A 25,933-nucleotide genomic window follows, 5' to 3' on the forward strand; every position below is an offset into this window, starting at 1 on the left:
AAAACTTTAAACACAAAGATTTTGTGAAAACAAACATTTTCCTTTCCCGTCTGCATATGCTACATAGGAAAATAGATTCAAAATGATTGCTTAAAATAGTAATTGTTTGCCAACTTTACGCATGCCACATCAGTTTTCGGGCAGGCGCACGCACTAACAGCTGCAGCGCTTTAACATGCAGGTTATAGCTGTATGAATAAACTCCCCTCTGACGTAGGGGGAGCACAAACTGACGGGGGAGCACATCTAGTTAGAACACCGGAGATAATGAGACTCGAGACACTGCTTCACTATCAGTGGGAGGGGCTACAGAAGAGCCGTCGGGTTGTCCAAATATGGCAGGGTTTCCGAAGATAATCGAACAGCATGGGTGAACACGTTTTACTTGGGATACCAAATAAACTTTTCACAACGCAGGCCCTCATTCACTGACCCGGCTCCCATTGTACTCGGGATGATAGTTCTTACATTTTTGTATGCATTTAGCAACCAAATGGCGTTATTGCATCGACATTCCAGGAAACCCCGTCCACAAGTGACCAATATGCTACATAACAGTAAACTTGCGGACAATGCATCCACGGAAACAAAGATATCGCTCACTGATTTGCACTGAAATGAGGACCTATTAAAAATCAACACACGCTGAGAAGCGTCAACAACATAATCTCCGGGTCCGAACCGGGAGAGTCTTACAGTAAAGATTCAGAGAAGTAGGATCACCACATTCAAAGATGGCCGTCATGTTTGCTACTACTGGAAGTGCAAACTATTTCCGCCCCGCTGTAGTCGTTGCATGAGTACTCTGAACCCGGGTGCGGTGAAGTACCCGCACTAGGCGTGCAATAGCCCAGAGCACTGAATGGGCGTGTCAGACCCCATCATGGAGACTCTGGGCTGCATGTGGTAGTGGCGGTCACCCGGTTGGCCTGCCAGGCTTGGCACAATGCTGGCTGCAGGTAGGGGCTGGCGGGCGACGCTACAGTGCGTGAAGAGAGCAGCGAGTGGACCTCGGCGGCGGCGAAGCCCTGCATTGGGAACGGAAGGGATGTGGCGCCCACCCTTGGCAGCAGGGTCGCCTTTGCTGTGCGGTGCACTCTGCCCTACAGCCCCATGGCACCGTAGCCTGCAGTGGCGCCTCTGCTCAAGCGAGCCTCGTTCGGAAAGCCAGAGCCGGGTCAGAAGTACAGCAAAGGACACAGCTCCCCACGTTGAAGGAGCAGCTGAAAGCACAGCGCCTCCCTCCGGGAGCGACTCCAGCGGACACTCTGAACTGGTACGAAGTCCTAGTACACTGCCCAGGTGTTTCAAAAACACGCAGATCACGCTGTTGCATACAAGCAATCTATATATCACAGAATATATATGTATCAAAGTCGTATCACCTCCATTAACACCTTGAAGGACACGTGCACATGGGAGGCAGACTAAAAGCATGCAACATAATAGCACATTGATTTTGTATTGGCGAAATTACATGTCCCCCGCAAAGGGTCGCCTGTATCATAGACCACTCGTTGCACAGATAGCACTACATAGTGCTGAGTGATATATGAATAAATAATATAGTCATCACTCTTTGCGCACATGCCATACTAAATTACAAAAGAGTAAAAAAAGACAGCTAAGACATTGCCCACATTAAATAAACACATTTCTTTGAGTTTTGTTTTGCGTTGCGCCACCCTGTAATTCTTTCTGAACCCTTTGCTAGCAATGGGAGACCAGCTGTAAATCAATTATTAGGGTAATTAGGCAAATTACACTCACTATATATTGTAGCAGCACTCAATTAATGTGTAGCATACAGATGTGACAGCAGGATGACTCCAGTTAAATGCTCTTCTGTGTGATAAGTGGCGATCTACAGGTCACGAGTTTGAAACCTCAGTCCATACTCAGGGTCAGTCAACTGAGTAATAGTAACCCGTGTTATTTGCTGTGCTTCGATAGTGATGAAGGGTAAGGGAAGTGCTATATTAAACCAGCACTGGTAAAGCTAGTGTGACCGGCTTTTGGCTTTGTTAGTTCCTTGTTTTGTTTGCCATGGTTTTCATGAAATGTTGTGGGGAGATTTAGGGAATCCGCCAATATTTAAACAAAGGGCACCTATTGCCATAGGAGCCATTGGGAGCGACATTGTATGGGGGTCTGCCTCTTGTGAAAGATCAGAATGACTTCAATCACAAGAAGTTAGCAGCGGTAAAGGTGGATGAGCCATGGCCCCATGCTGCATACTGTAGTGGGTAGAAGAAAACTTTGTGAATGACACGACAGACCAATTGATGAAGAAGGTAGGCTGCATACCCCTATAAGGAAGTATATCATTTGTATGTTTTTACCAACAAGAAAAAGTCTTCGATAATGCCAGCGCTAAAAATTATGCATAAGAATTTTACTAACATTAAAATGTCTTGGCTAACGACAGGCCTAAACACAAGTTATTACGCACTATGCTTGGGCACTGAACATGCCTTATTTTATCTCTTTTAGCTTTGACAAAAGAAAACAATGGTTATTACTATTGCTGAATAGCATCTGCCAAAAAATAAAAGCTGGTCATCCACTCGTTCGTCATAATGCTACTGCAGCCCAAATGTCACCAAGCATGCATGTGTATGCATTATGATGCAGCAACCATTTTGAGTTTTTGCTTTAATTTACCATTCATGATTGTGGACGAACATCTTGAATGGTAAATTAAAAAAATATAAAATAATTTCCACCAAAGGGAATTTGTAAAAAAATAAAAAGAAGTGACCCAGCAGCCAATTGCAGTTGTCATTTCCTCTATAGTGGATGAGCTGCAGGGTTGAGAGAAGATTCGAGTGGGAAAGCAGGACATGTGAGAGATGGCAAAAAAAACACAAGCGGGTGAGTCAAAAGGTCTCGGGAAATGTGCTCAAAGTTCTTTTGTGGGTGATTAATCAAGCCACTGCATCAAAACTGCTTTGGATGATGTACTGTCCTTGGCAAACATAGAAAATTTCAAAGGAGTGGGATTTACGAGTCCAAGAAATATTAATAGACCAGCTTGAAGAGGGACATTATTAATATTACTATGTGTGTTTTGTAAAGCGCATGGCTACCTAAAACGAGACTTTGAGCTACTGGCATTGTAAATGACAATGCCTTTTATCTATGTGTTGGTTGTGAAAACATATAAATAGAAGGCATTGTCATTTACAATGCCAATAGCTTAAACTCGCGTAAAATGTGAGACCTATTGCGTTGCAAATGCTTGTTCCTCTAGCTGCCATGGGAGTCTGAGCGACGCGGATTTTCACCTAAAAAGCTTTTAACAATTGCCCCGTATTTCATTTGATTCAACTATCTCCAGTTCAACTCACACAGGGGAAGCAGTGTTTTTCAGAGGTGTGTTTGGGGGGAGGCAGAGGTGGGCGCGAGGGGGAAATATCCAACCGAATTGTACCGGGACAGTTAACTATAAAATTCACTGCCGTTATTTTTGTAAGTATTTTGTCGAGGGGCCGTACTATGAAGGCAATGCTGGAATAGCACGTGTATTACAGTGTGCTAACATTATGCTGACAATGTGTGCAGTTCTTTACAATGTCCATGCAAAATATTACAATGTTGTTACTTTCCGTGGAATAATCAATATGTGTGTGTGTGAGCTGTTTGAAAGCACTGACAGCGTTTGTGGCATTTGATTAAACATTTCAGGTGGTAAAAAACCAGTGCCAACTCATTTGCATTTCAATTTTTCTGTAAAGAGGTCCTTGTATTTGGAGGGAACTTAGAGGAGCGGGTGGTAAGAGGTATTGCTTGGACTAGCAGTGACTGTTTCTTGCTAGAAAGGACCCACTGCCGCAGACAGCTTTGCGCACTGAGATCTTTAGGTCACTGCCTCGCATCCAAACAACAAGGCACGCTCTGCCTTTCATCCTTTAAAGCTCAATGAAACGCGTGGCGAGTTCAAGTGCCAATACCATGTATGCTCTGGTGGGCGCTATAAATAGGGTCACTGTTTGCTTTAAACAATATTACTTTGTTGCCAGATTGTATTGGGTGTGTTCTTGAAGGAGGGTGGGGGTACAAACGCAGGGCTACATATTAATAGTGCCACCCTCTGGGCACCCTTGTATCGCCGGACTCGCTGCATATGAAGTATCACCCGCTGGTGTAACAACTAGAAGTCAAGGGTTCAAACCGCACGGCTGATTAGCCGTGCACGAACATGGTTTGTGTTAAGCTAATTTAGTAATTGCACAATTACTTGTCAGGAGGCAGTAGCAGAGTGTAGAGATAGAAAACTGTGGGAACGCGAAGAGTAAAGAAAGTGAAAGCACGCCATGCGCGTGCTATTATTACAGGAAACGCCTGGGGAAAGCAAAGCGCGCCTTGTGCGCCCTGTTATTACAGGAAACGCCCAGGGAAAGCAAAGCAGCGTGTGCATATGTCATGTCCAGGCGCGTTCACATGCTGTGTCCGAGCAGGCACACCGAAGTAAGACGCGGAGGGAACCAAACATGCTTCCCTCCCAATAGAAACCACGGATTTGGCGGGCGCGCCAGTTAGAAGCGTGGGTGGAGCTTCCACCCTCGCTTCGCAAGAAAAGTGACGACAATAGATCTCGCCAGGAGCGTGCAGCGCATGTGCCGCGTCGCTAGGCGAGACCTAAAAAGATGTTGAAGGCAGATTGTTTCAAAGTCTTGGTCCAAGATAAGAAAAAGCTTGGCCTAATTAGCAAGATTTCCTGATTCTAGAAAACTACGGCCAGTCTAAATTGACGGGACCTTAGAGAATGTGTGGGTGAGTACTGAGACACCAACGTTCTTAGATAGAGAGGTCCGTTGTTTTGCTAGGCATTTGTGCATGTAGCACAGTGCTTTAAATTGCACACACTGCTCTATGGGTAGCTAGTGAAGAAACAGTCCTTTAAATTGCACACACTGCTCTATGGGTAGCCAATGAAGAAACAGTGCTTTAAATTGCAAACACTGCTCAATGGAGCGCCAGTGAAGTCTTTTCTTTGATAATTTCAAATAATTGTCATACATCACTTACTTCTGCATTTGCATCGGGGAGAGATCGAGGCAGCCAAAGGCTCCTCCTTGGAATTCATTTGACATTATTGAATAGCCATGAACCAATGTTTTTTATTAAGGCGCTATACCAGTTGCTTATCTTTCCATTGTAGAATAACATGGTTTATATTTATTTAACATGCTGAACAGAGCAGTTTGTATTGCATTTCTTTAATGAGTAAAAGTGTGTTAATTCATTCTATCCAGTTGCTAAAGAGCATTGAATGGGTCTAACTTCTTTTCTACTGAATTGAACATTGCATGATTCTTTTAAGTATTGAATGAATCCTGTGCATTCATCTCTAATAGTTAATAGACCAGAGCATATTCATGTTTTTTATTACTGTAGAAAACGGTGCATAGACCTTTCAACTACTGAACGAAACCAAATGTATTAATTCCTTTTAGGGATTAGAACTGTATACAGGTTTTCCATTTCTGAGACAAAACTGTGCAACTTACTTTCTATTTGTGAGTTCAACAGTGCAAGTTACTTAAAGTATCTAAAAAAATTGCAAGTTACCTTCAATACACGCCTTTCTAAAACTGCTAATGAGAGCTTCTTTCCAAACAGTTCCCCTTCCCCCCTCTCTATTTATCATGCCTACTCAGCTCAAACCCCTGGTACATGAGCAGCGCACAAAGTGTGTGTACCAAAGATGTACAGGACATGCATGAAGTAAGCATAGCACATGCAGAGTGCTAACAGTACCCATCAGTAGAGGGAACGTGCACAGATTATGCACACTTAGTGGCAGATTTATCAAAATTTAATGCAGCGCAGCAAGACTACTTGCTGCATTGCATGACAGGTAGTGGGCAGGAAGACGCCAAATTTAACGTATAGTGAATTCCTGTCCTCTCCTTGCACACTATGTGCTTCCTAGTACATACCTACTTCTTCCTCAGTCCCACACCAGGTTACACGGCCAACACTCCGCTACGTCCCCCATCCACCTTCTCACCATTCTCCAACATGATTCCAGGCGAGGTATTGACCCTTGAGAAGATAGTCCTCAACTATGTCTCACAACTGGAGACTACCCGCCGTTTCATCCCTTACAATATATCACTGGAAGAGAAGTCTGCCCTTACTGACCTCAAGGCCAGCCAAACCCTTATTATCAAACCTGCTGAAGAAGGGGGTGGCATAGTCATTCAAGAAAAAAAGACCTGTACTCAAACAAAATACTGAGACAACTGTCCAATACAGATCATTCCTGCAAATTACCCACTAACTCCACCAAGGAACTCCAACATCTTATTCTCCAAGTTACTAATGAGGCAAGAGAACAAGGGTTCCAGAGCAAAAATGAATCTTTTCCTTAACACCCAGTCACCACGTACACCTGTCATTTATACATTACCAAAAATACACAAAAACATGAAAATCCCCCTGGTCGACCAATAGTTTCTGGTTGTGGATCTATTTTAGAACCACTAGGGCAATACGTAGATTTCTTTATTAAATATTTTTCCCAGTTACAGACTGCTATATCAGAGACAGCATGTGGATGATCAATCTGGTTGAACTCTATCTCTTCGATTCAGACTCGGACATCGTGTGTACACTTGATGTCGAATCTCTATATGAACATCCCCCAGATTGAGGGGCTACGTGTAATAGAACAAGTCTTCAACACTAGACCACGGCCCCATGCAGTTCCCACCATTTTTATCCTACAACTGCTAAAAATATGCCTCACCAGAAATGTTTTCCTTTTTGAAGACCAATATTACCAAGAGGTCAAAGGTACTTCAATGGGCGCTGTCTTTGCACCTAATCTGGCCATACTGTATATGGACCATTTAGAGATGACAAGAATCTTGACTCCATGTAACTCATTGAAAAGGGCATGGTATTGTCCTAGGGATTGCCTTCTATCACCAAAGGAACCCCCCACCCCCAAACCGGCTAGTGTGTGTAACCACCTTCTCACCTGTGTCAAACACCGTGCACAAGAGCATTCTCGAGCACTGGGAAGTCCTAAATGCAGGTAGCCTTAAACTTGAACGACCGCTCTTCGCGATTCGTAAGAGCAAAAACCTATAGGACCATTTAGTACGAGCAGCACTTCCCGCTCCTAAACCTGCTGGAACATTGAATGAACACTGGGGACTTGAACCACTCATGGGCCATGTAAAATGTGGTAACTGCGTTGCATGCAATTTTACAATTGAGTGTAAAGAATTTTGTTTCGGTAAAATCAAGGCACTGTTAAAGCAATTTTCTAACTTTAACACCTATAATGTTCTCTACGCCATTCTATGTCCCTGTGACAAAATTTACATTGGGCAGACATCCCAGAAAGCACGCTTCAGGATTTGCCAGCATCGCAGCCGTCTACGGTGCAAAGCACCCAATGCCCCATTTGTAGAACGGTTTATGGCCACTGGACATACCGAGGACGACATCAGGTGGACCAATATCAGTGTGATCAAACCACCACCAAGAGGCGCGGACATTGCGCAACTCCTCAACAAAGAAGAACTCCAGTGGATCCTCTACGCACTGGCAGCATTCAAACAGGACTCAACAGACTTGAGGATTGGACGACTGTGCTGTAAATTATACTGTATTTGTCCTTCTTATCCTCTTTGCCATGGCTCTGTCTCCAGACCTTCCCAGCTCTCTAAATAAAAGGTCAACTTGGCTCTCGCCAATTTCTCCAAATGACTCTTCTTGCCCTCTCTTTTGAAAATTCGGCGTTCCTGCCACAAGCTCTATGGGCCTTGCCCCTTGTGATATTGTTCTATTACTTTTGCATAATGCAAATAGAAATGGCGCTTCTGTTGTATTACTCGCTTTTGTTTATATTTAATCCAGGCAATGCATAACAAACTCCATGGGCTCTGCCCCTTGTGAAATGTTTCACATTTTTAATCATGCAAACGGAAATGTTGCTTCCAATGTAATACGTGTTCTTACTTTGGTGTACATTACATCTGGCATTAGAATATTTTGAGCTTCCTTAATGTTCTATTTTTTCCTCTTTCACGGTTTTACGATCTCCCTTGTCTTTATTTCACACACATCATTCACCACTTTCACTGTCCCATTATGACCGCTGTTTTCTGCACAGAACACCACATACCCTTCACGATGATCATGTGACCTCACACATGACCCTCCACTTCTGGTAATTCGCTTTTTAACAGAGCGGGATCCTCAGTTTCTTGCTCACTTCCTTTGAAATGCCCACAGTGAAGACGCCTTGATCGCAGCACTTCGTTTGCACCAGGTAAGCCATTCACCGTAACCACCCTTGTCATTTCCATTGTTTATGCGGTCCACCGCATTTACTTTCACCTACTCGTTCCCCTTAGGTCCACCCAGATTGTTGCTCAAGCCTACATGGTGGTTAACTGTGGACGTGGTACACTTCTCTAATAGTGCATTCTCTACTGGAAAATGGTATGCTCCTCATTTTCTCATATGTCACCATGCATGCAACCCGGTTAGTCTTGCGGTTCACCGCATTGACCTTTTCACTCTCCCATTTAGGTCACTCGAGGTAATTCTACTTTGGAATGCTCCCTCACCTCCCTCTCATCAGGTCCTCCATAACCTTTGCTCAAGCCTACACGGTGTGTAACCGCGGCCGCGGTTCACATCTCTTCTATTGTATTCTCTACTGGAAAATGGTACACTCCTCAATTTCTCAATCAGTCACCGTGCATGTAACCCGGGCAGTCTTACGGCTCACCGCATTGACTCTTCACTCCTATTTAGGTCACTCAAGGTGATTTTACATCAGAACTCTCGCTTACATAGCTTCTCAACCACCCCAGAGGACACGCTGCCGCGGTCTTCTTAGTGGCATGTTTTTAACAAGGCAATCCGCCAGTCAACACGGCCAGCAACTCCTGGCCCACCGACCCTTGTGATTCACATTGTGTGCCACAGGACACACAATTTCTCACTCGGCCATGCCAATCGGGTCTAATGTCCCTTGCTACCCTCACACCTACACAACCACCGACGGCCACTGGCCCCTGTGTTGTTTACATTGTGTTCACCTCGGTCACAGAACAAATGGTTTCTCTATAGATACAATGGCCAATGTCACCTCACGACACTCCGCCTCTGACTCCGATCTAGACCTTTTACACAGCTTGAATGCCTGTTGTGGTGAAGTTTTCACCAGCTCACTTGTGTCTGCATGATATCTTATGCGGTTTTTAAACTCATCCTATCTGTCTTTCCCATTTTTCCTTTCTCTTAGTATCTGTTTAGAGGCAATTTTACTCAGGCATGTAACATTATGTCCTGATGATGATCCCAAAAATGTTTAAAAGGGATCGAAACGTTGTTGACTCTATGGACACCGTAAACAATTTTCTAATTAATGTTACTCATGTGTAATGGTGTCCCATCACACCTTCGCTTGTGCTATTTGAATGTATAACATACAAGCAAGTCGCTCTGCCTGAGCCTCTCTTTTTTGTTATTCTGTTTTATGCTTATGCTCTATAATACACACTTAGTAGGATGCAGGCTTGTGTCCCACTTTATTGCTTTCGTGTTAATTTTACAAATTAAATGCATTTCTGCCTGGCTGGACAGCTTTAACCCCTTCAGTGCCCGCCCCTATCCCCGCCCTGTGCCGGCCGTTGCATTAGCGGGCGGGGTCTATGACGAGCTGGACTCGTCATGGGCACAGCGCAACCGCGGCCCATGACGAGTCCAGCTCGTCATGGGCACTGAAGGGGTTAAATATACTTCTGACTCTGAGTCTATATTCATCTTTTCTTATGTTTAATGTCCATGTTTAGGCACCACTGTGTTAATCTTCCTGATTTCCACAATTTCCACAACCACAGTGTACTGGTAGCCGCCATTGACACCAGGGAAACCATGTTGGGAGGTCTGGAAACTACAAAGGGGACTCTAACTTCCAAATTCAAATTAGTTTTTATTCGATATTTTTCAATCATAAAAGACACATGATACAGCACATAAAATATCATAAGATAAGATTAAAAATGAAAAAATTTGAGTTCCTTGTTAGAAAAATATCATAACAAGAATTTTTAATTAAAACGTACAATTCGTATAAAATTAATATCTTAAATGGTAGTAGGCAGATAATTATTGTATCCTTAAAATTTAAAAACGCCAATATGGAGATACAGTACACACGGGACACCACACTATGTATGTATAACAGCTAATTATTGCAGAGTAGTAGCTGCTGTAGCCTCCAGACTGATTCGTCTAGGAGCCCATGTTCAGCTCAGGAATTTCGCCATTGCTATATCTTCGCGTGTGTCTGATTTTAGAATACGCAACGCTGTTTGGCATGATCTTATACCAAGGTTTGAACAGATCGGCTTAAGCCATTTGTGTCGAGGGCCCTTGTATGCTGGACACACAAACAGTAGGTGGGCTATGGACTCTTCCATCATTAAGCACGTAGGGCATTTGGTATCTAAGTCATTATGCCAATTTGATGTGAAAGATTTTATAGGAAGGGTTCAAACTCTAAATTGATGATATAGTTTTCTATCACAGGGTCTTGCGATAAAATCCCAATATACTTCAGGCCTAAATTCATACTTATGTTCTAGAAAAATGCCTGTCAGGGAAGTACTGCTCACCAGTGACATAGACTTAAGATTAACCATGTCCCTATATAGTGCTATAAAGTCATTTTTAGATGGAAACGGGTTACCTACTGGGTCCTCCCACAAATGGCCAAGCCCCCTGTCAAATAATGTGCCCTTAATCTTTTGCAGCCATCTAAGTTTTGATGACATGTCTGCTTCTCTAATATGCCTCACTGCATTTGCATATGATAATAGTTCCGGAGTTGTCCATAATTGTCTCCAGTAGGCCACAGGTCTAAAACCCGCAGCCTCCTCAAATGAGGTACAACCCAAGTCTAATAGTAACGGTCTAAGGGGAGTCAATTGAGGGAGACCAGTTAGGGATCTCAGGAACTTATTTTGTGCAACGACTAGGGGAGTTAAATTTTCAAAACCCCAAAGCTCTGCACCATAGATTATCGATGCCCTGATTTTCCCTTTATAAATCGTTAGAGCAGGCCCTACCGGTTTAGTGTAAGAAAGTCGATGCTCTTTCAGTAGGGCACCTGCTAATTGGTTATGCCTGACTAATAGGTCTATCTGGGGCTTCCAGTTCATCCTCTTGCCCATTGTTACACCCAGATAAATAAAGGTGTCAGTTTGCTCCAGGGAAACTTTGTTCATAACTACTCTGCCTTTCACTATTTTGTGTTTATGCAAGACCATGAACTTTGTCTTGTCTACATTTACTACAAGCTCATGATCGTTGCAAAAGACGGTAAATCTGTCGAGGGCACGTTGCAGACCTGATTGAGTTTTAGACAGAATTAAAGTATCGTCTGCAAACATTAATAGTGGTACCCTTGAACCGGCAAGAATGGGAGCGTCAGTTGGATAGGCAGTGTAGTATGTAAGAACCTTGTTTATAAATAAAAAAAAGAGGGTAGGAGCCAAAACGCACCCTTTCCGTACCCCCTTATTTACTGGAAAGCGATCCGTTAATTCGCCCTGTTGTCCCCATCGTACTTGGGCGTAGTTTGACTCATGCAGTTTAATAGTAATAAGTAGGAGATCAGGAGGCATCCCTGCTTCCTTTAATGTGTCCCATAGCTTATGCAGTGGAACTAAGTCAAACACTGATTTTAAGTCTATAAATGCCGCGTAAAGAGTCCCCCCAGCTAAAATCACAGTGCTCCAATAAATCATCATAAACCTAAAGACTTGGTCGTTTGTACTAACATGAGGGCAAAAACCCGCTTGAAAAGTGGATAGAATTTCGTGGTCATCTATCCATGTGTTAACTCTACTCAACACAAGCCTAGCCACAAATTTTTGGATAGTGTCAATAAGGCTTATTGGCCTGTAATTACTTGGGCTGGCGCGGTCCCCTTTTTTATATATTGGTATTATGTCTGCGCCACGCCAGCATTCGGGTATGGGGGCACCTCTAGACAGGGCATTGGATAAGGTATAAATATATTTGAGCCAATTCTTTCTATTGTTTCTAAATATATCGGCTGGGATACAATCCGGGCTGGGGGCCCTGCCTGCAGGAACAGCATCCAGAACTCTTTCGATCTCCCCTATACCAAAAATTAGAACATTATCAGAGGCTATTTTGGGATAATGTGTAAGGGTGCCTACTGTGGCAGCAAATTCGGCCTGACAGTGCGAGACCCATTAATCTGGTGCCACATTATTGACTGGTACAGGTCCTATATCTCCACTGCCTCATTTGACTATTTGCCAAAATTTCCGCCAGTTTTTCCCATTACTTGCCTCCAACATCTTCTGTCTCAGTTCCTTCCCACCACGCGCTCTTACGCACAATGAGAGCCCGCAGCACGGGACGTGCCCGCGCCAAGGGCGGGCCCATCCGCTCCCGTAGGAGGCTGGGCTTCGCCACCCCTTTAAGCTGGTGGTTCTCATGCACAGAGGAATTCTGACAAGATCACGGGCAAAAGAAAAGCCAAACAACTCGATCCTGATGACGCTACCATCAATACCCTGGATTAATTCCTGACAAAGGCTGCCAGCATACTAACAAAGGAAATAGAACCAACAGTGCATCGCCTCTTGCTAGAGAAGGTAAAATCATGTTCTGATACCCATGTAACCGATCAGTTAGTGGAACAGTTGAACCCCGTAATGGTAGTAGGAAGAGAGGTCACAGACAGGACTAAGTAGTCTGCACTAACGCCCTGGTGATAATAACATTACACCTCCTGGTGAACCTCCAGTTAAGAGAAAACTGGTGGCACCAAAGAATAAAACGGGCCCAAGGATCAATAAGGCACACAAGGTGGTGAGTATGGAGGCGGTATCAAAGGACACTATACCTATTAATGAACTGTGTCATAGAATGGAATGCGCTCTTTCATTACTTTTACAACCGCTAATGCCCAGATTAACCAAAATTGAAGAGCCTAAACTACCGCATAAACATTTATTTTCCTGTCTGTATTTATTTTTAAAGGTGGATAAAAACGGAAATTGGATTGTTTTTGAGTGATTCTATATGCTGTCAATCATGACTGCCTGGACAATAGCTGTGTAGATTGACAGGCAAGGGGATTAAAGTAACATAGGGATTTTAATAAAGAGCCTTAAACAGCAATTGATTTGCACAACCTTGATACAAACATTTACATATTTTCTTACAAGTGCTCATTTTACCATCTGAGTGTGTATATACCATTGAAACCTGTCAGGCAGATTCCTGGAAAAAGAACATTATTCCTATATATAAAAAGGTGGATAAGGCCCTGCATATCAATTACAGACCCATATCCACACAGCCAAGTTAATGGGGAGGCTACTGCTAAATAGGTTGGCAGATTGGGTGAAGGAACTGAATATTTTAACATCGCAATATGGCTTTAAAATGGGGAAAGGGACTATAGATCAATGTTTAACCCCTTGCATGCCCGCCCCTTTCCCCGCCCAGTGCCGCGCCTTGCATTAGCGGGCGGAGTTCATGACGAGCTGGACTCGTCATGGGCACAGCGCCACCGCAGCCCATGACGAGTCCAGCTCGTCATGGGCACTGAAGGGGTTAAATCTGAATCTAGTGATTGATGAATATACAGCGGCTAAGAGGGGCCAAATTTACATTGCCTTTATGGACCTCTCACTCACTTTTGACTATTTATTCAAAACTATGGTCCATTATGGATTCGATGGGGATAGAAGAGACAATTATAGCTTTTTATAGCGAATGCCTGTGTGCGGTATGGAAGGGAGGGGGGATGTACCAGGCCATTTGAGATAATGAAAGGCATCAGACAGGGTTGCGTCCTCGCCCTGTTTTTGTCTTCAATCTATACTAACTGGGTGGAGGCAACTTTGATTGGATCTACCCCTGACGTCCTATATATGAATTCAAACCCCCTCCCAATATTATTATAGGCAGACGACGCTGTGTTAATTGTTAGATCTGTGAAAGCGCTGCAGATTGGAGTGTATAAGGCAAGTAAGGAAAACTTGGAGCTCCGAGTCTGAAGCTAAAACTTATGTATCATTCTCTGGAGGTCGTCTGAAGAAATTGCCATGCTTTCTTATAAACACACAAGGGCTTGAGGTGGTGGATACTTTTTCCTATCTAGCGATTATTTTTTATGCCAAACAAACCTGGAATAATATGATAGCTAACAGAGCTTTGTTAATGGAAAAAAGTATAATGGCAATCTTCTCATATTATTGAGAAACTGGGATCCAAACCTATTGTTGAAATTAGGAAAATATACTACGCTAAAGCAATTTCTGTAGCCACTTATGGGGCTGGGATCTGGGGTATGCTGTCCACTGATACCCTACAACGTATAGAGGATGATTTTTATAAAAAGTTGTAAGCTCTCCCCAGGACCTGCTAGAATTTTAATTGCAACATTAGACTCTGAGCGCCTTATAACAACATAGTCCGTCTAGCACCCATTTTACTGTGGCACTCAATTTGGAGGAGAGAGTCTGTGAATCTGAATCAGAGTATTATTAGGGAGTGCCAGAAATTGGATTTTGCACACTATATAAGGTGGTTAACAATATGTAAAAAATTCATTGAGGTCACTGGACCTACTGGAGCTCTGAGAATTCTCACAGCTGCGCCCTTATATCAAAGCCCAGATTTAAGGAAATCCTTCTAACAAAGGCAGAGAGAGAGAAGGGAGGCCAATCGCTCCAAGCTCACAGTGTTGGTATAGTTTAAGATTGCTCCTATATCACAGGATTTTAATTCCTATTTAGTCACAGTATCGAACCCCCAGCACTGTTTTATTCTAGTGGGGTTCAGATTAAATTATATTCCGTTAACGTAGGACTATCCGAGTGTAGTGAAAGAGCCACTCTTGTGGTTTGGCACCCTATGATGACCTCCAACTATCACCATTTTAACTGACTTTAGTGTGTTATTTTACCCTAGCCTTAATGTAGGATAGTCCTGCATATACCTGCTTCTCTTCTATCCTGTAATCTTGCTGTCTTTCTTTGGCATGGCCTCCTGTCATCCTGCTAGCTTCTGACTTTACCTTGCTTCAAACTTTTCTGTGTGCACAGTGGTGCTTATAAGTTGTGTGGATGAGAATTGTAGGTGCTGACTATTGCCTTTGACAGGGCCTCATGTCTGACTCTGCCTTGCTGCTGCGTACACAGCAGTGCTTGAAGGCCTTGTGAGAGCTTCGTCAAGACAGAGGCTGGAAGAAGTGCGAATGGAGGAAGAGACTTGAGAGCTCCTTCCTACCATGAGGATGCTTGCTGGAACTTGGCCAGTTCTGGTAAAATTCCTCTGGCGGTGGGAGGAGGTCTTTCGCGAATCTTCTAGTGCGTTTAAAGCTGAGGGTTGCAAGCTGAGAAACTGGGAGTTTGGATTCCGAGCAAGGGCAGACATGTCTATCTCGGATTGAACCCTGGCTTGCTGAGCTCTGATCCCCGGCTGTGATTCCTTAGGTCAGAAGTGGGCAGTGTATGCACCAGTTGATGAATTTAGATGTGTGGTTCTTTGATCATTTGAGGTGTTTTCTTTGTGGTGTGGGAGGTGCACATCCAGAGTGATCCTCTACTGTGTGTATGTATATCTTTCTGATCTCTTGAAGGACGTCCAGTATATCTTATCTTATATCAGTTATTGCTTGTTTATTAATCAGTATTATAGTTTGCTCAGTTATTGATTCATGCCTTTAGATTATAAGTTTGCTACATATATTTGAATCTTATGCATTTGGTATCTGAGACAGCCTTTGTTTAGAGAGAGTTATGTAATAAACCCCAAGCCTTATTCTAAAAGTGACAAAGTCTTTGTTTTGTGTTGAAGTCTTGCTGTGCCAGGGGTGATAAGACATGCTCAAAGTGTATATTATTCAAAGGTGCCGTGGTATATTTGCCTCCCAGGTGGAAGTGCAGGGATTGGGTGTGGCTTATTGGTGAGAAGCTACATTCCAAACACCGAGCAATGTGTACTCAGTAACAGATTTGCCACCATGTCCCTGTGATAGGCTGTCACCCCAAACAAATGTACATATTTTATGTTTCTGCAGATTTTATAATGCCCAGAGGACAAGATTAATTTTACCTCTTCTGCACAGACAGGATTTTAGACAATGCCAGGTAGCCTTTTATTTTATCAACAGCTAGCAAATCTTTTTGTATGCTACCCTCTGGCTTCATTTTTAGAACTCATTCCTACATGCAAATCTGTGCTAGCTAACAAATTTGTGATAAAATGATTTTATTGTAATAAAGTAACGCTTTTTGTGATAAATTCTTCATGATGAAGCTTTTGTTCCATTACTTTTCAACTTTCAGAATATCTTTTTAATCTTCTTTGTATTTTTAACTATTTTAATAATTGTGTATATATTTTATGTACTTTATATGCTATAGAACTATAGTAAGATAAAGACCTTTTGATTTGAATTGGAATGTAAGAGCAATATAATATTCTTTAATTACAAAGCACACTCAGAATTATTTTGCTACTAACCATCACATTAAATTCAAGGATAATTGCACACTTGCTCCTTTTAATAACTTTGCTGCTAAATATGTAACGCTTCCTCCAAATCCTTAATTCAAACGGCAGGTTAAACCATGCGTTAGCTTGTTACTTCCGTTCACCTGCTGTAAATTTAAAAGTAATTTGAATGTTATTTGACACCCTAACCATGTTTGAGTTTGAGACTGGTGTGTTTGTTGTAAGGCTGTTGGCTGGAGTCGGTCCAAAGATTAGGGCAGTCGCTGCCGGCATGACTCGCGGGGTGGGGGGGTCGCGCGGGGAGGGGGAGGAGGTGGGGGTTTCATTTCATAAAATAAAAAAATAAATAAAAAACGTATCTTCACCTCCGGTCCCGTACTCCCGCGTTGCGTCTCCTGATCTCTCTCTGCTCACAGGAAGCAGAAGCAGAAGCAGGCAGCCTCTCTCTCCTCCCCCTAAGCCAATCACAACGCTGCAAAGGCAACGCTGTGATTGGCTAGGACGCCGTCCTTACAGACGTCTATGGGGAGGCTGTTTTCTTCATGCAGGCTGCTCAGCAGCCTACATGGAGAAAACAGAGACCAAACTGCACTGCGAGAAAGCAGTGGGGCGATTCTCCGACGCCCACGTGGAGGAGCAGCCCCTGTATTAGGGTGCACACTGGTGCAAATAGTGGGAAACCTTAGCAGTAGCCATACACAACATAAAGTGTGTGAAACCTGCGCTGAATGTGACGAGTAAACAACAACCCTTAAACCGCCTACTTAGGTTGTTGGAGTATCCATGGTCTGGTATGCCACTGGCTTGAGTTTTTGTTGCTTCTTCAGCCTTTGATTATAGGGAACCTGAAGTCTGTACTTACGGAGTGGTTTAACACGACTAACGATGTTTCATGCCCCTTTTGCATGCCTAATCCTTACCACACCACACTGTCTTCAGTTCGCTTAGAGTAGTGCCAGGCAACAACATCTCCAGTGGTTCTTAGTGTTTTTCTTATATGGAAGAGTAAGTTTTAGTTTGTGCTTTTGCACTGTGTTTGTAGAGACTACAACTGCCATTTGTATGGGCTCGGAGTGCATTGTTGGCCAATATCACTTCTCAGTAGCATCACTTGCTGTGTTCGCCAGTGTAGTGAGTGCTTAGTTGCAGTGGTGTTGGGTGGATTAACACCAACCTTGAATGATGTCCATCACTGTTTTAAGTGTTCTACAACGTTCCAATAAATTGTCTGGCTTGCTACTTTGTCACTACAATGACTTTATGCTAGCAGACTGGAAAAAAGAGTTTGTTGCAGACACGGAAGCTGCTCTAGTCTAGATAGTGGTAACCAAAGTGCTGGAACGGGATGAGATTCATGTCCAAAGACATTCTACATAATATGCTGCCACAAATATTTCCTTCCCATATGTCATAGTAGGGCATTTTTGCAGAAAATATTGCTTGTGCAACTAGCCATCATTTGAATCCGTGATTGTGTAGGTCCTTGTATGTAGTATTTCTAAGTTAGAAGTGTCTGTTGTCATATATAGTAGTGTAGTATGTAGTCAAAATGTTATGAACCATGTTCCTTCATATAGTGTCACTGCAGGAAATGTCTGTCTGTGTAGTTGAGAGGTGATGTAATGAGCAGCCGATTCTCCGTGGTCAGCTGCATATAGCTGGATCTTTGAAAGAACACAGTAGAAAGAGCAAAGTCTTACACTTTTTGTTACGAAGATGTGAAAAAGCCCATTGAGGCGGTGTACCGTTGACTATTTGATGGTGGGCTTCTGATACAGCTTGGAAAAAGTGAAGGAACAGGGACACCTTAAGGATTGGCTATGAGCAGGGAGATAGGATACACAAAGTACACTTTCAGTGCGTTACCCAATGTCTTATGGTTTTCTGACTGTAAATGTGCTTCAGCATGCTTTTTTCAAACAGCTGTACCCACAGAGAAAGAAGTTCTCTCTGTCTAGGGCATCTGTATGAAATATGGAACTGCCAACAGGTGCGCCTCAGTTGAGTTGAGTGATTCTAGACTAAAAACATATGTCTGGACTGTGAAACAGATTGCCTTGAATCTGATTCAAGAAGAATAGTGGTAGCTAATGAAGGACCTATTTCGCAGAGGTGATGTGGTCTCGGAAGCCCATTTGAAAATGCAATTTAGACATCGAGCTCAAACATGCTGGTGTTAGCATAGCAGCTCCGGTACATCCACTAAGTTAAGTCCATTCTTGGACAATCATTGTGTTTTGGTACTATTGTCATTTTCATGTGGGTGCTCTTGGCATTTGACAGCATAGGCTAAGGATAAATGTGCCTCAGTGAGTCGAGATGGGAAATGCGTGTTTTCCCTGTTGAATTGATTTAGGAAGAGTGGATCAAGTTTGTGCCAGTGAAAGGCTTATTTTTGGGCCACGTCTTCCAGACAGCTCAAGTCTTCTGGTTGCAAAATATCTATTGTGAATTTACAGTGGGCTTAGAACTCTCCATTGCTTACCATTGGTTGGCTTTATTGTCACGCTCATTAGCTTTTCTTTAGTCATTGCCTTTTGTGGGCTTTCCTTTCCCTTTAGCGTTTGTCCCTCTCCTGGAGTATAGCATTGTTACTTGTGTCCTTCCATTGCTTACTTTTTGGGATTTTTTTTTTTGGTTAAGTACTCCACCTCCATGATCGTGCATGTGTTATCCAGCTGTCTCCCTTGTGTACTTCTCTCCCCCCTCCACCAGGATTCTTGTTGCTCTTTCTTGCCCCTTTGCTTCTCCCCACTCTATCTGTGTTGTGTTCACCCTCATTTTGCTTCTTACACCTGGATTGCTTTTTCTCTTGTGTGCCTCTTCCTCAATTGCTGACCCCCCCCCTATCCGTCGTCTATTTTTTTCTTTTAAATTAATTTGTTCATTGTATTTTTATTTTGGGGAGGAACAGGCAGCATATTGGGGACGGCACCCCATCATTTTGTAGGCACGCATGTGTAATGGAGATTTTACTCACCTGTGAAATGAGGCTGCCAAGTCTTTTTGCCTGCTTGTTAATGTATTATTTTGTTTTGTTCTTAAGATTTTCAATACTATGCTGCACACCATTTTGTCAATGCTGTGCAGCATGTCTAAAAAGCATGAGCAAAGTCAATCGGTCCCAAAAGTGAGAACTATAAGCCTTCCTTGTAAAGATATTGCCTCAGAGGTGACGGGGGCTAACCCAGGGATCAGCTGTAATTGTAATATAGGAGACTAGGGTTACCATAGGTCAGGATTTCCATTTTGACGGGGCTTAGCACGAAGTGAGATGAATGTCATCAAATGATCAACTTCAACAGCAAATATTTCCCTAGCTGTTGGGACTGTTCAAAGTTGATTTGTTGTGTGGATTTAATTTATGCCGTAGTTATGGAACATTATATAAAGTACAATGGTTCTGTCGGGTATGACCACACAATTACTTTGTTTTACGATTGAATCAAAACAAGCTAGGTATATCAATCAACAAGAAATTAATTATAAAGGAAATTATATTTAAAAGGAACACATGAAAAAATAAACAATGACAGTACACAAATCACGATGGAATCAGATTTGCTGGGTGGCAGAATATTCTTTATATATAAATTGCATCATTTATATTATCACCCATATAATTATTTTTAGCAAAGCAAGGCTACCAAGGTTGTAAACATTAAAGTGAATTCGTGAATCAGTGACATAGTGACATAAGTGACACAATTAGTGCATAATATTTACAAAGTGAATAGAAGAGTTCTATATACAAAGTAAGTATAGAGAAGAACAATGACACCATTTCCAAGGATGACTCAAGTTCTTTATGAAACCGGGTCTTGAACTGGGCCTAGGTGCTGTCGACGTTTCAACCCTATATATGCGATCTTAAATCGTCATGCGGGTCTTCATCAGGACTTAAAATTAACAATGGCAACCTGCAGGAGCAAGTAAAGTGCGTGTCAAAAATAATCTTTGATAATAAAATTCATGTGTTCCGAATACTAGCAAAATGTAGTGATGGAGATGGATGGCCATAACTCACCTAGCAGCTAGTCTAGGACGGCCTAATATTCGCACATTGTAGAGCCGAATCACTCATCCAATAGAATTTCTGCAAATCAAGGTTAAATAAAGTATTGAGACTTATTGAGAGGGCTCCAAAAAGTGCTACCAGGCTAGCCTAGAGCTAGAGCCTAGAGCTACAGTGCATATTACTTTCACTTTCACTGCTGCTTTGATGTTTGATCGTGATCGCGATCACTTTCACTTTCGCGGCCGCACAGCCGCTTGGCATAGCCAATAGGTCTCGCTTTTGGGACCATATAAGTATTTAGTTAGGCAACTGTTGCATTGCTAAACACTTATAAGGTCCCAAAGGCGAGACCTATTGGCTATGCCAATGCTTGTTTCAATTTCGTTCTAATCTCCTCTGGCACACACCATTCTCCTACAATTTCTTTCCATCTAGTCACCTTGACGGCTCGTGAGCTTAGCCAGTGTATAGCCAGTCGTCTTCGCACCCGCAATAGCGTAAAATGAATACATTTCCACTATATTTTATTTTTGGCCTTGCTTGTACGCATACCCAACACACATTTGCAGACTGTTTTGCAATTCTAGCAGGAGCCCTTCATGATAAATCAAAACTTGTGGCCAATATACGTGTATCAATGGGTATTCCCATGTCAGGCTGAAATACATAGCATCAGTTTGTTGACCGTTATGGGGATTTGCGGGAGTCCATCTTGTGCAGCATTGACAGTGTGACGTACTTCCTGTACATGAAATGTAACTGCATTAACCGGAGCCTGGCATTGCTGGTGTCCTTGGTGCATGTACCTAATTCCATTGCTTGTCTTCAAGGTCAACCCTGCAATCATGTTTTGGAATTCCTGGAATTCTTTGGCAGAAAAGGCATAAAGCTTATGTCAGTTGGGCCAACAGAACAATATAATTATCTCAGTTTTGTTATAGTCATTGGTATGCCTCAGAGGTTACTGTTCTTCAAGAAAAGAACTGAAAGAATCCATGGCACTTCAAATCTAATGGTGGCTAATTTCTCTTCAATACCACTCCAGTATCATTCACTTGTCACAGTTTTTGGTTATTTCTCTTCCCTCGCACCTGTTCTATGATTTCACTAAACCTATAGGAGCTTTTGATCTGTTTGACCTCCTGTATTCACTTTCAGAGACTTTGAGAGGGATTCTTTAAGGACTACTTTGAAGAGAATTTGCAAAGTGGATTGATTGTACTTTCTTCAGCCCCAGTTGGAAAATCCTTATTTAATCTACAGAGGGTTCAATCAAATTATGCCTGAGGATCAGTATCCATTACCATCCCCTGCCTATAAAAGAAAGCGATGAATGAAAAGCAACCTTTTCCAAAAAATAAAACAATTGCTTATAACATGATCAACAATTGCAGAATGCAATATGTGTATAACTTACATCTCTCATCTGTGGTGTGCGCTGCACTGATATTCAGTGATCTGACTACTCACAGATAGTCCATACAGTCCCCTCTGACCTTCTCATGTTTCTTTAGGTAGCTGTGTGGTCAGTAGATTGGAATCTCAAGTATCATACAGTGGTCTCTTCTATCCGGCCCAGCTTTCGTCAGTAGGAGGTCCCTTATTCTACCATTTCTGCTTAATACTTTGCATTGTGATTAACAGGTCAAGATGTATCAACCCAAGTTTAAAGCAATTTGTTTCAGGGTCTAAGAGTATGTGAAGGAGTAGTAGTTTTGAGTCCTACGTTATCTGCTAATTGGTTACCTCCATCAGTGTACCCAGTACCCTTTCCCAAAGTGGCCATATGTATCCTGGGACAAACTACCGTTGTATGCACCAGTAGAGCCCCACACCCGAGGCAGTCAGGTGAGCCCCATCCTGTGAAGGGTGACAGAAATTCTGTGCAAGAACTTCAGCTGATCATCTGAGAACAGCGAGCGCTGCAAGGTGAAGCGTGCATAAAACGCGTTGAACTTTTACTTGCATTGCGTGTTAACCAATTGACTACTAATTGTGTTATATGGTGTGAGACCAGCCGCTGCTCCTTTTTAAAATCTTTTAATCTGTAATTGTAATATTGTGCTCACTCACCCCCGCATTGCCGGCAGTCACTCACGGGGCATTCCAGGGAGCTCCATCGTCCCCCGGTCCGTCGCGGCTTGTTGTGCCGATTGAACGGAGGGGACGTGGCTCCTCCCCCTGCACCTCCCCTCACTTCCTGCCGCCTGCCCTGACCCGCATAAAGCTTGAGGGGGACACAGCCGCGCAGCAGAAAACAGCGAGCGCCGCAAGGTGAAGCTTACATAAAACGTGTTGAACTTTTACTTGCATTGCGTGTTAACCAATTGACTACTAATTGTGTTATATGGTGTGAGACCAGCCGCTGCTCCTTTTTAAAATCTTACATTGACCAATCAGAGTTTCGCCCCAGTGGGCCGCCGCTTTCAATTAATCAAACTATAACTTATTTAAATTCCACCCGTCCTAATTTCATTGTGCCTCTGTGTATCTTCTTAACGGTACGCTGACAGTTAGTGTATAAATAAGAAGCCACAATGTTTGTTTAATTATGTATAAGATAGTGATGGCACAATTTTGTATTTTTTGTAGGAGACAGAACTGTCAGCGTACCGTTAAGAAGATATGTAATGCCCACATGGGCTGAATGTAAATAATCAACAGAACTTTATATATCTTAGATGTGATGACGTTGACGGTTTAATGCCCACTGGGGCGGGACCGAGTAAACATAGGCGAATCTCGCTCATGTAAATTGAATTCACATTTGAGTTTTACAATGCGCTGTTGAACACTGACATGTATACTATGTTTTTGAGTATTCGCGGCTATATCGTCATAGTCACAACAATAACATATATATTTTAACCACTTTAAAATGGATGCCAATTTGAAATATCTTCTTTGCAGAGTTGGGGCAGGTAGTCCTACTTTTATGTCTTTGTTTGAGCACGATGGGGCACATGCATCAACAATGCCATTTGCGATTCCTTATTAGCGAAAAATAAGGAATCGCTAATAAGGAATAGCAAAAGGCTATGCATGTAGGAATCGCTATACAAATAGCGATTCCTTAACTTTCCTTAATTGCGACTAGCAAATTGCGAGTAGCAATTAACCCCTTCAGCGCTGGGCGAATTCCGCCGCGGTGCTGAAGGGTTCGAGCGCGGGCGGGCTCATGACGGAACGGTTCCGTCATGAGCACAGCTCAACCGTGGCTCATGACGGAACCGTTCCGTCATGAGCATGGAAGGGGTTAAGGAATGCCGTCCCAATCATTCCTATGGGCCTCCAGGCCCATAGGAATGAATTGGAGATTGCATGAGCAAATTGCGAGTACCAGTAGGTTCTCGCAAATTACTCATGCAATTTCAAGGGTGCAAGGGTGTCAAAATGACACCCTATTGCACCCCTGAAATTGATATGTGCACATATGTTGCACACACACATGCTCTAAGGGCATCTGTGTACGCAACATGAAACTTTGAAAAATGCACAAAAGGGCATTTTTCAACCTTTTAGCAAATTACCATGCAGTTCATCTTCATGGTAATTTGCTCCCCCTATTAGCGAATTCGCTAATTTTTTAACTTTCATGCATTGCATTTAAGGAATCTCAATTTGGGATTCCTTAAATGCAATCGCAATTTAAGGAATCGCTATTTAAGGATTCCTTAAATAGCGATTTTTGTATTTGGGTTGATGCATTGGGATTAGGTTTTATTTACTCGCTAACGGGTGTTATTAGCGATTCGGTATTTTACCGACTGGATTTCGGCTTGATGCATGAGGCTGGAAATCATTTACCATGTACAAACTGTCAATGACCCGTGACCAAGGTGCGGCTGCACCGAAACGCGTCGGGCGTTTGTTTGCCATTTTCTAAATAAAGAAATCACGTATATGGAGCTGGGCTCAGGATCGTTCTTTTGGATACGAAAAGGCGTTTTTGAAAAAAAATAAAATATATATATATATATAATAGGACTGATATGAGCAAACTAAAATATTTAGTGTCTTTAGTAATCATATTTAGCAGATCCTGAAATCCTAAAAGACATACTGCACACTTAAGATTTTAAATTGAATAACACTTTAACTTTAGGCAAATCGGTTTATTCATCTCAATATCTCTACTAGGTCATCCTTACTGTTACATCAGGAAAAGTTATATTGCCCATGTTTTAAAACCTATCTGCAAGAGTCCATTGAATTTCTTTTTTTTTTAATAAAAACAATTTACATTAGTATTGTGATTGAGTAAAGATATGCAATAATTATCCTTTCTTACCATATTTGTTGTTTATACAGCCAGTACAAGCAAAGCCTGAATTAGAAAGTGTTCTATCACATACTTAATCATTCCGGACCCATAATCTAATACTGCAGAACCTACAAATGCGATGAGTTAGAGAGTTTATAGAATTAACCAATTACTTAGAGTAACATCTCTAATCTAATGAAACAAATTACACTAGTACCAAAATCCTGCACATATCTATTATTATCAAACCGACGAGTTCCCATTTCAAAGCATCTGTCTCATGCATCAAAAACACAATAACGTATCAAATTAGAAAGACTTACCAAAATCACTTCAAGAAGCAGCTAGAATGACACACCAAGTTAAGCAGAACATTTGTATTGCTAAAACTTCACATTCTTAAATGTCCTGAATACAAACTCTATGCAATTTGCATGTAATCAAGGTCACTTTGATGGTTTCATAAATTACTTTTATTTTACTCAATGTTATGGGGCATGTATAAAATATTGCGCACACGTATGCGGTGTAATGTTACGATATTATGATTAATTTGCCATCTCCAAATCAAAAAGAAGTAAAGATAAAAATCCATCCCCATGTTACAAGCCACCAGTATCTGTGATTAATTACTCAGGAACAATGGTCTCTTGTTAGAGAATTAATATGTTAGTAAAACCAAGTTTAACAAGAAACCATATTTCTAAAACTTTTTAATTAGGAAGTGGTTGTGAGATCAAGCATGCTTGGTGCTCAGCATTATAAGGACTCTGAAAAGAAAGAGCCCAAAAGCATAATGGATAGTTATCAAGATGTGGATGAAGCAGCAGTGCTTTGTCTATTGCTGGGATTATCTAGTGAAGGCTATGAGGGGAGCTACTGGTGTCAGTGAAGAGGCAGAACAACCCTGAAGCGGTGGATCTGATAGCGATCAAGGAGATGGAATCCGGGTCTTGAAAAATATCTCTCAAATTATATTGGCATCCTTTTTGGCAGGATGAGCTTGTATTGTGGGTGCTGATGACAATCAAAGGGATGTAAAATGGATAATGTGAAGGATCCTGTAAATAATACTGCCATCCTTTTCCCTCCCCAACAAAAGGACA

General features: G+C 42.4%; 1 protein-coding gene across 1 annotated transcript in view; it reads left to right on the forward strand.

Moving 5' to 3' along the window:
* Window positions 1-784: 784 nt before the first annotated feature.
* Window positions 785-25,933, forward strand: part of CRLS1 (cardiolipin synthase 1) — an 89,023-nt gene continuing 63,874 nt past the window's right edge. Inside the window, exon 1 of the mRNA XM_085612635.1 lies at window positions 785-1,276. Coding sequence (XP_085468761.1) covers window positions 947-1,276 — 330 coding nt within the window. The 5' untranslated portion in view covers window positions 785-946. The remainder of the gene's footprint in view (window positions 1,277-25,933) is intronic.

The sequence above is a fragment of the Triturus cristatus genome, chromosome 6, assembly GCF_964204655.1.
Source record: "Triturus cristatus chromosome 6, aTriCri1.1, whole genome shotgun sequence".
In the NCBI taxonomy this organism is placed as follows: Eukaryota; Metazoa; Chordata; class Amphibia; order Caudata; family Salamandridae; genus Triturus; species Triturus cristatus.